This window comes from Hemiscyllium ocellatum, chromosome 8, assembly GCF_020745735.1.
Source record: "Hemiscyllium ocellatum isolate sHemOce1 chromosome 8, sHemOce1.pat.X.cur, whole genome shotgun sequence".
Classification (NCBI taxonomy): domain Eukaryota; kingdom Metazoa; phylum Chordata; class Chondrichthyes; order Orectolobiformes; family Hemiscylliidae; genus Hemiscyllium; species Hemiscyllium ocellatum.
In genome coordinates, this window is record NC_083408.1 from 97,004,947 (window position 1) to 97,017,750 (window position 12,804).

Consider the following 12,804-nt stretch of genomic DNA (forward strand, 5'->3'; position numbering starts at 1 on the left):
AGACCTGCTGAGCTTTTCCAGCAACTTATGTTTTTGTTTCAGATTGACAGCATCTGCAGTTCTTTTGGTTTTTAATCTGTTAATCGTGTAAGTTGGGCCTAAGTATTAGCCAGGGCATGAGCGAAGAATCATCTTGCTCTTAAAAATTGTGCCACAAGATTGTTTATAGCCGCGTGAGATGGCAGACTGCGCCACATTTCAAATATGGATCCAAGTAATGGCATCTTTTAGCCTGTGGTTACATTTATACTCTTGAGTGCTTGAGAACATTGGTGTTTCTTTTTTTTTACAACATGTTGCAGTGGTTGGATCCGTTTCATCTAAAAATATTGAAGGAGATGCCTTGAGACCACATCCAAGTTTGTTGCAGCAATTGAACTGAACCTGCTTCTTATTTGAGAACTTGTTGTGCTGATTTTTTTTTTTGCATTTGTCTCCTCTGGTTAAAATTGTATAAATCAGTGTTGTTCAGTGTTCTATCAGTTATTTATTTTAAAACAATCCTACCTCCAGCAAATGATGAGCAGTGATTTTTGAGCCACTATTAAAAGTTCAGTTTATTCATGTTAGGTATAATGTTGCAGTTTTCTTTGGACTTTGCAAACAAACAGCCATGTGTGTTTTTAGTTCCAACCAAAATGCACCCTTTGTTGGGGCTTATACCGAAACTGCAGTAAGAGTGCTGCTGTAGGTAAACATCAGGTGAGATTATTCATAAGACACTTGATGCACTGATTACAATACAAAATAAAGAAAAATGAAAATGTGGTCTTTACAGTGATTATAAAGATGTCAAACTATAGCGATGAAGCAGATTTGTTGCGTTTTACATTACTTGTATGAACTGAACTTCTGAGCATTGAATGCTTGCCGGTGAAAATGCCTGAATTTGATACAAATCATTGTTTTGAAGAAGAATTTTTAGATTATCTAATGTACGCATGGTTACCTTCACTCTTTGAACATAGACTATTCTCCTCGACCAAGTTACTTCTTGCAGCTTGCTAGATCAGTTGGAACTTGATGTTTTCCACCTTACTGACTCATTGCTTTTTTCAAATGTTTGATACCAAAATACGTACTGTTGCAGTGAGTCTAATGAGCTGCTGAATCCATGTCTTTGTTCCCCTTACTTGAATATTCTCCCGGCTACTTCTCTACCTTTTCACGCTAGATAAACTTGACCTTGACTTTTGTCCATATCTAAGAAGCTCCAAGACCCATTCGTCTATCACCCATTTCTAGTTGATTTGCATTGGCTCCCTCCCAAGCAATATTTTGATTTTAACATTGTTATCGTTAGTTTTAAAGCCTTTAAAGATTTTGCCCTTCCATAATACTATATCTTTCACCCTATTATTCTGATTTCTGCACTTCTCTCTTTATAGAGTCACAGAGATGTCCAACACAGAAACGGATCTTTCGGTCCAACCCGTCCATGCTGACCAGATATCCCAATCCAATCCAGTTCCACCTGCCAGCACTTGGCCCATATCCCTCCAAACCCTTCCTATTTTTAAATGTTGCAATTGTACCAGCTTCCACCATTTCCTCTGGCAGCTCATTTCATACACGTACCATCCTCTACATGAAAAGGTTGCCCCTTAGGTCTCTTTTTATATCTTTTCTCTCTCACCCTAAACCTATGCCCTCCAGTTCTGGACTCCCCCCACCCCAGGGAAAAGACTTTGTCTATTCATCCTATCCATTCCCCTCATAATTTTGTAAACCTCTATAAGGTCACCCCTCGGCTTCCGACGCTCCAGGGAAAACAGCCCTAGCCTATTCAGCCTCTCCCTATAGCTCAAATCATCCAACTTGGCAACATCCTTGTAAATCTTTTCTGAACCCTTTCAAGTTTCACAACATCTTTATGCAATATTCCAACAGTTGCCTAACTAATGTCCTGTACAGCTGTAACATGACCTCCCAGCTCCTGTACTCAATATGCTGATCAATAAAGGAAGACATACCAAATGCCACCTTCACTATCCTATCTACCTGTGACTCCACTTTCAAAGAGTTATGAACCTGCACTGCAAGGTCTCTTTGTTCAGCAACATTCCCTAGGACCTTACTGTTAAGTGTATAAGTCCTGCTAAGATTTGTTCTCTCAAAATGCGACATCTCCCATTTATCTGAATTAAACTCCATCTGCCACTTCTCAGCCCATTGACCCATCTGATCAAGATTCCTTTGCAATCTGATGTAACCTTCGCTGTCCACTTCACCTCCAATTTGGTGTCCTCTGCAAACTTACTAACTATACCTCATGCTCACATCCAAATCATTTATATAAATGATAAAAAGAGTTAGACCCGGCACTGATCCTGGTGGCACTCCTTTGGTCACAGGCCTCCAGTTGAAAAATAACCCTCCACCACAACCTTCTACCTTCTCCCTTTTGAGCCAGTCCTGTATCCAAATGGCTAGTTCTCCCTGTATCCCTTGAGATCTAACCATGCTAATCAGTCTCCCATGGGGAACCTTGTCAAACGCCTTATTGAAGTCCATATTGATGACATCTCTGTCCTCATCAATCCTTCTTCAAAAAACTCAATCAAGTTTGTGAGACATGATTTCCCATGCACAAAGCCATGTTGACTATCCCTTGCCTTTCCAAATAAATGTATATCTTGTTCCTCAGCATTGCATCCAACATTTCTAGCCTGTGTATTCCTGAGTTTAATTGTTCTACTGTTGGTGAATTGTCTTCAGTCGTCTGTGCTGTAATCTCTTGAATTCCAATCATAAACATCTCCAATTCTGCTGCTGTTCCCTCCTCAACTTCCCTCTGTGATCAAGCATTCGTTTTCTGCATTAAAATCTCCATCGGTGGCTCATTAAAAACAAAATTATTTTAAAAAAGTAAAGTCACCATGGTCTTACCAAACTATACTGCTGCGGTCTCGTTGAGTTTGTGTTTGTCCAGATCTGAATGTGTGTCAGCTGCTCTTCTTGCCAGATTTCCAGCCATTTTGCTCAGGAAGCTGGTAATGTGGCCCAGCAATTAAAATTGGCCAGATCTGCTTGGTGGTGCTACTCAAATACATGATTTTCTCATTTTGTTCCCACTCTGGGACTAAAATTAAGCTCTTAATGTCGAAATCTTCTAGGAGAAAGTGAGGACTGCAGATCCTGAAGAAGGGCTCATGCCCGAAACGTCGATTCTCCTGCTCCTTGGATGCTGCACTTTTCCAGCAACACATTTTCAGCTCTTAATGTCGAAACCAATAGGTTTGAGAAAATGAAAACATGGTTTAGCGATCTGCTGTAATCTTTCTCATTCTAACCAGATTATTTAAAGCTTTTGTTTGGAATTAAAATCCTGCTACCAAGCTGCGTGACTCATTTTCTTAACAATCTAATTATTTAACGTAATGGACTACTAGGCTCTAGTGCTGTGGTGATCTCCCTATCTCTCGATATCAGGAGTCCTGGCTTCAGGTCTGACCAGCACTTGGTGTGTAATAATATCTCTGAACAGGTTAAGTAGAAAAAACTGAAATGTTGCATATCATTAGCCTCCATCACATCTTCGTCAAGTGTAGCTTTATTCCTGCTTGTAAAACTGTTTTTAATCTACCCATCAGTGTGCTTATCATTTTGTATATCATCATGAACCTCCTATAGCAGGAGAGCTTTGATCTTTTGAGTTGAATTTGAAAATCAATGTGATATGCTTTGGAAGTTTTATTAATGTATGTTCTAATGTATGTTCTAACTTTGAGGACAGTAGCTGCTTTTGTTAGGAGTAAGTGTAAGAGCTTTCTTATTTAGACTTCAGTTTGGCATAAGCTCCAGCTCTTTTGGTGGTCACTACACTACCCAAGATTCCATCTTGTGTTACTACTTTCAAACTTTTGAGCCCCTGTACTAATTTTCTAGAAAATGGCTCATCCACAGATCGATCTGTTTGTCGGAGAGTTGTCTAATTAATTTAATGTCATAAAGACAGTGACTAAAGTTTTGCTGACAATGATTGATCTCCAGCAATATCTTTCTTTTTTTTTAAAGAAACGATGTGCTTCAAAGACTGTTGATCATGAAGGCAATGCCTCTGATTCTGAGTTAAAGGGTGGAAAAAGAATGCGAAAATCCCCAAGAGGTAAGAACACAATCAAACTGGGGTGTTAAGGCAGTCAAGACCCTTTTGAATTGTCAGCTGGACATATCAGTTAACATCTAAATCTTGGTGGCAAAAGTGAGGACTGCAGATGCTGGAAAGCAGAGTTTAGATTAGAGTGGTGCTGGAAAAGCACAGCAGGTCAGGCAGCATCAGAGGAGCAGGAAAATCGATGTTTCGGGTAAAAACCCTTTATCATTCCTGATCTAAACTCGATTTTCCTGCTCCTCAGATGCTGCCTGACCTGCTGTGCTTTTCCAGCACCACTCTGATCTAAACGTCTAAATCTTGCTCCCTTATCACATTTGGTAAAAAAAAGTCCCTACAAATCCAGCATAATGTTCTGTCTTTTTGCCCTAGTTTTTGTTAAAGATGCTTTTAATGCAACAAAAAATAAAACACAGTTGAAGAGGAAACTTTTTGTCCCCAGTTTAAACTGCAAGGTTAGTTTGGAGAAACTGTGATCGTTGTCCCTGGAGCCCAACACATTGAGGACTGATCTGATAGAGCTGTACAAGATTGTTGGCTTTAGATGGGTAAGAAGTAGACAAAAAGCTGAGTCAGCGTTAAAGAACACACATTAAAGATTTTTGGCAAGAGATACAGGGGGTGTTTGTTTGTTTGCATAGGGAGTGGTAACGATCTTGCGACCTAGGAAACTGTTGGAATTGGAAACCATTATTACTTTCACATGGAATGGAGTTTGGCTGCAGAGGGATTTACTTATGAGTTGAATGGCCTGTATGCATTGGATTTCAGGAGAATGAGAGGTGACCTTACTGAAACGAGTTTCTTGGGGGAATCGATAGGATACTTGCAGGAGGGGTTATTTCTCCATGTAGGTGTATTTAGAACCAGAGTATCAAAGTGAAGAGTCTACTATTTAAGTCAGATGAGAAGTAGATTTTTACATGATAAATGCATGGAATTCTTGACCGTAAAGGTCTGTCAAGGCTGGGCTATTAAGTATATTCAAGGCTAAGACTGACAGATTTCTAATTCATAATGGAATTGAGAGTTGATAGGAAAGTGAAGGGGACTCAGGTTGAATGGCTACTTCTGCTCTGCATCTGATGGTAATTGAGAGAAATAACAGGTACAGGTACCATGTAATTGGAGTAGAACAATGGAGCTGATTTGAATCTGAGGTGTGGGATCTGGGATAGGAATTTGCATGGATTCCAGGCCAGGTGACCACCTACTGTGTCATCATTGATTCATAAGCATAGACTGACTGACTATTTATATAGACTAACTTGCAATGTACATAAATACGTAATTTGATTTCTTGCTGTTCAGTAAATTCTTCCATGTCCAAATTAAAATCTTAAGTTTTTGATGCTTATTATTTTCTTTGTTTTAAGAGTGATTTTTCTAAGTTTTTGCAGTTACCACCTATGGAAAATCTGACATTATTGCAGTAAAAAACTTAAGGAGACTGTACAAAATTTAATAAACATGTGTAGATTCCATCTGTGCATTTTCTGAGATTCATGTTGAATTTAATAATCCTTGTGGTTCATTGAAGTTTGCATATTTAATGTGTGGTACTTAGAAGTTGAGGATTTGAAAGGTTTTTAAAGCTTATAGTAAGCCATCACAAAATTTAAGAAGACCGTGCAGACATATTGCTCAGTTGTCTGTTAATGGCAGATGTGAAGCAATAGACAATTGATGGGCTTTTTACAATGGGGATGTACTCTTCTATATTAAAAAAGTTAAAGTACATAGCTGGTGAATTAAACTACAGAACTGTAAAACCAAACATTACACTTAAACCAAACTGAAAACCATGCATTGTATTCTTTATATTCTGCAGAATGACAAACTGTCATCAAGAGCTAGGTAAGGTTCTAAAAAGTGCAAGTTTCATTCTCGCAATTAGAATTTCCATTCAGAGGAGAATTTCTTTATTGTTCTTGCCTTTGAGCTGCACTAATATTCATTAGTAATTGAAAGAAAGAAGAATAATGAGCTGGATTTTGAGATTGACATGAATCAATAGCACTTGCTGCTGACCACAAAGCACGCTGCATACAAAAATCTGTCTTGCCTTATGCCCCAACTTAAGTTTTAACCTGGTCCCAAGTCATACGGACTCCAACACTTTCAGAAAGGTGATCTCATCAAGTACAGTAAGCAACCGGTCACATTGAAATGTTCTCAGAGCAAACCAGGAAGTGAAAAACACTGAAATCTTCCACTTATTTTTAAATATTATAGCTAGCTAACAAATGTTTTAAACATTCAAATAGAATTGATTTGCAGCTAACTTTAAATGTGAACTTTAAAAGAATTATGTATTTAGTTTGCTATTACTAAATGAGGGGCTGAATGGAGGGAACGGGAGGAGGTCTGAATAGTGCATTCTTTGGAGAAACACAGGACTACTGACAGCAATTTCAGGATTTCAAATTTTACTCCACCTGGTGTACTTCCGAAATTGCTGCCAGTTAGAGGATTGATAACAGTATTGGCAGTTTTGTTTCAAAATCAGGGCCAGTGTCCTTGGCAAGTTTCAGGTTTGGGGCTGATATTTAGTGATGGTTTAAAGTCTTGACTAATGAAGAAATCAACCTTCATATATTCTGTAAATGTTTATGTCGCCAATTTATTTTTCTTTTCATCTTGTTGATTTTAGTTGGCCATGTTTGCTTTTTTTTCACTTTAAGTAGTGGCTCTACTTTAATTTTCAACTGTTCCTGTTACCTCGGTTGTTTTGTTGTGTAAAGTGAGAGAGCAGCAACAAAATAACTGTCTTTGTCTTTGAAAAATCTACAGAAATATTTGTCTCTAGTAAGATGTGATGTCTTTCTATTTAAAGCCAAGAAGTCGGAAGCAAGAAGGAATTTGAAGAAAGTAGAGATGGTTGAAATGGGCACTCAAACTTCTCCCTCAGTTTTGACCGGCCATGGGAAAAGAAAACACCTAAGTAAATGTTAAAAAAAAAGCAATCTTATTATGATTGTCCTCTGCTTTACTTTTTATTAAAGTCTGATTCTTTACAATGAAGTTGTTCTGAAAATTAGTCTTTTTTTAAGAAAAAGATCTCATTTTTATGTTGACTTTTATGTGCTGTGCTTTGTGTTGCTGAAATAAAAATTGAAACATTTTTTAAGTTTGATTTTCTTGAAACACAATCCAGGAGTAAGTTATTGGTACCTTTCTGCTGCTTTTCTGTTAACTAAATTAACATATTAATGTACAATATCATGAAGTTTCAACATGTAACATTGCAAGTCCTGAGAAATATTAGAAGTGAAAGAAGCAAGTTTTGCTAGATGGACAAATGGGGTGTTCCATGAAAGAATAGTAGCTACTCATGCTCATGATTTCCCAGGATATCAGGCAATGATTTAGCATGTCACTGGATACCAGGTTATTTTATCTGATAAAATCTAGAAGATTTCATTATATCTTTATTTATAGTTTGTAGCTTGGAGTTTACTGTGAACGTGTTATTTTTAAAGAAGAAATACATTGTAAACTTAAATTTGAATTATTAGTGATATGAATATGTAAACATATTTTCCTTACATTCTGATCACTTAAGAATATGACTTATTCAGCTTTTGTAAAAAGCAACTGGTTAAATGTTCTACACAAAATAAAGAACCTTCCTATGAAAATTTGTGCCAGGCAAGCTATATTGTATATCCTATTTACTGATTACATTAAGTTTTAGTGTAAATGACCATAAAGACCTTATGATGTCGGAGCTGAAGGAGGCTGCTCCACCATTCAATGAGACTGTGGCCGATTTTAAGAATCCTCAACTCCGCTTTTGCCCCTTGTCTTCATGGCATGTGGTCTCCTTACTGTTTTAAAACTGTGTCCATCTCTGCCCTAAATGCATGAAATAAAAATTAATTGGTACAGTTTTCAGTTGTTAAACAATTTCACAGATTGACATTTGTTTTGAGAACTACTTGATTTGTAGGTTACCTGGAACAGGTACCAAGCCTGAAATATTGTAGTGTAGACAATGACTGCATTGTAATGATTTAGAGTTTTGTGTACTCTACAGAGCTTTTAAACACTTTAGAAATCTGAGCATGAGTATTATTGCAACTTTTGACAAACCCAAGAATTCTAAGTACTCTATTTTATAGAAGAGTATTATCATAAAAACTGGTTTCTGAAATCACTGAACTCTTAAAAGCAGCACCTTTTGCAAGTCTGAAGATGAATTAATTGTGATGACATCCAGTTTCTCAGCACTTCTCTGCAATATGCAGTATTACTTACCTTGATGCCAGTTATTCTCCCTTGTTTCCTTACCTTGACAATTAGAGATTTATTACTTGAAAGGAATAAAGTTTGTGCTGTGTTCTTAATAAATAAGGTGAAGATAAGAAGTTGATCTTTATTCTTCTGGTGAAGGAAATTTTGGCACATCGTCCCAAGATTTGACAATCAAAGGAGACTCATTGATATTTTGTTCACATACAAGCACATTTTGTGCAGTTTCTAATCTCTGTGCCCAGGTGTGTGGAATTCTGTATTGATATTTATTGCAGGAGCAATACTGTCGTTTAGAGAACTCATCTCTTTACCTGCACTCAAATGAAGAATTGTACTTTGTGGTTCACTGAAACGTTCTAATTTTTAATAAGGTTAATTCTAAAAGTGCGTTGAAAGTTGTCAGTTGTTCTCAGTTTGATATTTGTTCCATTGGCTCAAATTAAGACAACTATACTTCAATAATAGAGATCCTTTGGCATCATACCTACTGTAAGCAGAGTTTTTTTTCTTGAAAAGACCTACCTTTGGAGGAAGAAAGAACATACAATTTTGATTAAGCAGCGCACAAGAAATGTTCTGTTCACTTGCCTCCTTCCACTCCCAACCTTTTACTCGAGGGTGTTATTGCATTGATGCAAAAGTGGTCTGAGACTGGTGTGAGTGGGTCATAAGTAACAGGGATTTCATGTGCTTTTGCCTGGATTATTTTGTTGTTTCCCTTTCTTGCATCCAAATGCCCTGGTGATATATGTAGATAGAAAGAGACAATTAGCAAAGTAAACGTGAACTACTGAGAGGGCTGCAGATGTGAAAAATTGTTGGAGCAATTCAGCAGGTCTGTTTGGAGAGAGAAATATTTCTCATTCCAAGACCAATATGACTGCTCCCTTAAATTAAAGGGTTTTTTAAAAAATGGGAATTTTTTTTAATGCTGCAGAAAAAGGGGATAGCAGAAGATTTAGAACAGATGGTATGGGTGCCTCAATGAAAGTCAAAGGAAGTGCTAATGTTAGTAGAGAATGGCTATTAGTAATGAGTTGCTGGTAGGTGTCAATAGCAGAAAATAAGTCTGCTCTACCAGCAGCAAACATTTCAGTCAGAACAGAGGAGAGTTGTAATCAAAGTAGAGGATGTTTGTAGGCTGAAGTTGTTGAACACTTGATTCCTGAAAGCTATAAAATGCCTTCAGGAATCAAGAAGAAAAGAGAATCAAGGAGAAAATTAGTTGCTGTTCATCCAGCTGGCATTGAACTTTGCTGGAACATTGCAGCTGGCCTAAGACGCAGATGTTGGTCTAATCACATACTGATGCATTGAAATGGTAAAAGGCAGCAAAGTCAGGATTGTTTTTTGCAGATAGAGCAAAGATGTTCAACAAAGCAATCACCTAGTCAGCATTTGGTCTCAAAGTACACAAGATCACACTGTAAGCAGCAGATGCATTAGACTGGATTGAAAAATATACATGTTTCGATTTTAAACTGAGGAATGAGGTGGTAAAGGGACTAGTATTACATCTGTGCTTAGACAGGAAGGTGCTGTTTAAGGAGTGTGGGAGGTTGTTGAGGTTATGGAAGCGATCTAAAGAACCACAATGTCATGCCGGGGATGGTCCTTGCTGAATGCTGATGAGATTGGATGATGTGTTGATGACATCTTGCTGAAGGTGATGGAAATAAAAGTGTGTGACCTCTTGAGGGGACAGGATACACTTGCAAATGAGGACAAGGAGGACCTTATTGTTATCATTGTTCTACGTGGGATGGGGAAGGGGTGAGGAATGAAGGCAGGAAATGGGTCAGATTTATTGAGCACTGGTGGGAATTCGTCCTTTTTAAGCATAAAGGAACGCACATGAAAATCACTCCTATGGAAAGTGGCACCATTAGAAAAGCTGTGTTGAAAACCAAAAAATTGGGAGATTGGAATGGTTTCCTTACAAGAAGTAGGGTGTGAGGAAGTGTACGTGAAAGTGAGGACTGGAGATCGGAGTCAAGGTTAAAGTGGTGCTGGAAAAACATAGGTCAGGCAGCATCCGAGGAGCAGGAAAATCGATGTTTCGGGCAAAAGCCCTTCATCAAGGATGAGGCAGGGAGCCCCTGGCGTAGAGAGATAAATGGGATGAGGTGGGGCTGGGGCGAAGGTAGCTAAGAGTGCAATAGGTGGTTGGAGGTGGGGATGAAGGTGATAGGTTGACGAGGAGGATGGAGTGGATAGGTGGGAAAGAAGATTGGCAGAACAGGTCATGAGGATAGTGCTGAACTGGCAGGTTGGAACTGGGGGGAGGGGAAATGAAACTGGTGAAGTCTACATTGATGCCCTGGTGTTGAATTGTTCTGAGGCAGAAGATGAAGTGTTCTTCCTCCAGGCATCAGGCGGTGAGGGAGTGGTGATGGAGGAGGCCAGAACCTGCATGTCCTCAGCAGAGGGGGAGTTGAAATGTTTGGGCCCGGGGTGCTGGGGTTTATTGGTGCGGGTGTCCCAGGATGTTCCCCAAAGCGCTTTGCGAGAAGGTGTCCAGTCTGCCCAATGTAAAGGAGACCGCATCGGATACAATAAGTGACATTGGTGGATGTGCGGGTGAAACTTTGGATGTGGAAAGCTCCTTTGGGGCCTTGGATGAAGGTGAGGGAGGAGGTGTGAGCACCGGTTTTGCAATCCCTGTGTTGGCAGGGGAAGGTGCCAAGAGGGGAGGGTGGGTTGTTGTGGGGTGTGGACCTAACCAGGTAGTTACGGAGGGAACAGTCTTTGCGGAAAGTGGATAAGGGTGGGGAGGGAAATATATCCCTGGTGGTGGGGTCCAGTTGTAGGTGGTGGAAATGTCGGCACATGATGCGGTTTATGCGGAGGTTGGTGGGGTGGAAGGTGAGTACCAGGGGGGTTCTGTCCTTGTTGTGGTTGGAGGGGTGGGGCGGAGGTGCAGTGATGTGGATGAGATGCATTGGGGGGCATTTTCAAACACGTGGGAAGAGAAATTATGGTCTTTAAAGAAGGAGGCCATCTACAGAGAAAATAGGAGTGGGTTAATCTGTAATGGATGTTAGTTCATTACCCCAAAAATAGAAACTGAGAAGTCAACAAAGTGAAGAGTCAAAGATGGAGGTGCGAGATGCATGGTCTTTGGAAGCAGATTTGATTATTTTTTCCAAATCTGGGTGAGTGAAGAAAGTTACACTGGTGCATTGGAGGAAGTTGTGGGAGGGAACTGGAGCAGGACTGGAACATGGATTGCACCACAAAGAGACAGTCAGGCAAGTACCACAGCCAGGGCACTCCTTTACTTGGGGATGACTTAAAGTAGAAATTGATCAAAAATTGTGAATAAGCAAAGCAGAGGAAAGTGATAGTAAGTGTGGAATGTTCAGACTTTCTTTCAAGGAAGCAGCAGAGAGCCTATGCCATTATGATGGGTGGAGGTGATTTAGCTGGAAATTGTAGAACTGATGCAAACAGTCAGAAGAATTGTGAAAGTAGTTAAGAAGAGACTCTGAAGAGGAGAAAAAAAACAGCCAAGCTACGAGGAAATGATGTCTGCCAGGACAGCGGGGAATTATGAGGTGGAAAACTTTGCAGAACTGATGAGTTCCATGCCAGTCCTCTGTAAAAGTAAATTGAAACCATGTGCAGTAAGACAGAGCTGGCATCAGACACTGAGGAATCTCTACATTACTATATTTAGCACTCCATTTGCCTTTTGCTTTGAATCATCTTAAGCATCTGTTCGCTTGTTACCTCCTCCCTTTTTCTACAACATAAAGTCCAATTATGGACTGAATAAAAGATTTGTTTTTTTTGGTTTAGTTAGGGCATGATGATCTTCCCTTTGTTCATCACTCTTCTTTGGAACTGGAATGTGCAGGAAGAGTCTTATTGGATTCAGTGTTAATTCTCATTTTATACAGAAGCATCCAGGTGTGTTGAGTTTCTCCCCAACACTTCATACTTAAATAAAATTTAGTAAGATGTGAGGGAAAGCGCTAGTTTAGTATGCACATTGAGATTGTCATCGTTTACTCAGTATACTTTGCCTACAGCCTGTTCTATTGTGTGCTGTAGAATGCATTGAATAAAATGTTTTGAGTCATAGCCTAGTTCTCAAGCTGTTTCTAGCCTCATCTGCATGCATGGATTTGTGATTAGCATAGGCTCAACTTTTTGTATATAGCAATACTAAGTTTTGTTAGGTTTCTTTGTGAACTAGTTGGCCTGTGTGTGTTTACGAGCAAATACTAATAGGGCCGTCTTTGGTAAGGGCAGGCATCACAAAAAGTTTGAGTGATAAACTCAACTTGTACTCCCTCCATGATAAATTCTTTCATCTCCAAAGCAGCATTCCTTATTTTTTTCCCCATCCCTGTATAATTAGTTTCTCTGAAGCTAACTGGTCCAAAAATCATTTTACTAAGTCTTATTAAAATGCTCGGTCTTATACT

At 39.2% G+C, this 12,804-nt stretch overlaps 1 protein-coding gene across 1 annotated transcript in view; it reads left to right on the top strand.

The window, feature by feature from the left end:
- The window catches only part of vrk1 (VRK serine/threonine kinase 1), an 81,658-nt gene extending 74,520 nt beyond the window's left edge, over window positions 1–7,138 (top strand). Inside the window, exons 12-13 of the mRNA XM_060828562.1 lie at window positions 4,018–4,108; window positions 6,951–7,138. Of these exons, the coding sequence (XP_060684545.1) occupies window positions 4,018–4,108; window positions 6,951–7,069 (210 nt within the window). The 3' untranslated portion in view covers window positions 7,070–7,138. The remainder of the gene's footprint in view (window positions 1–4,017; window positions 4,109–6,950) is intronic.
- The last annotated feature ends 5,666 nt before the right edge of the window (window positions 7,139–12,804 follow it).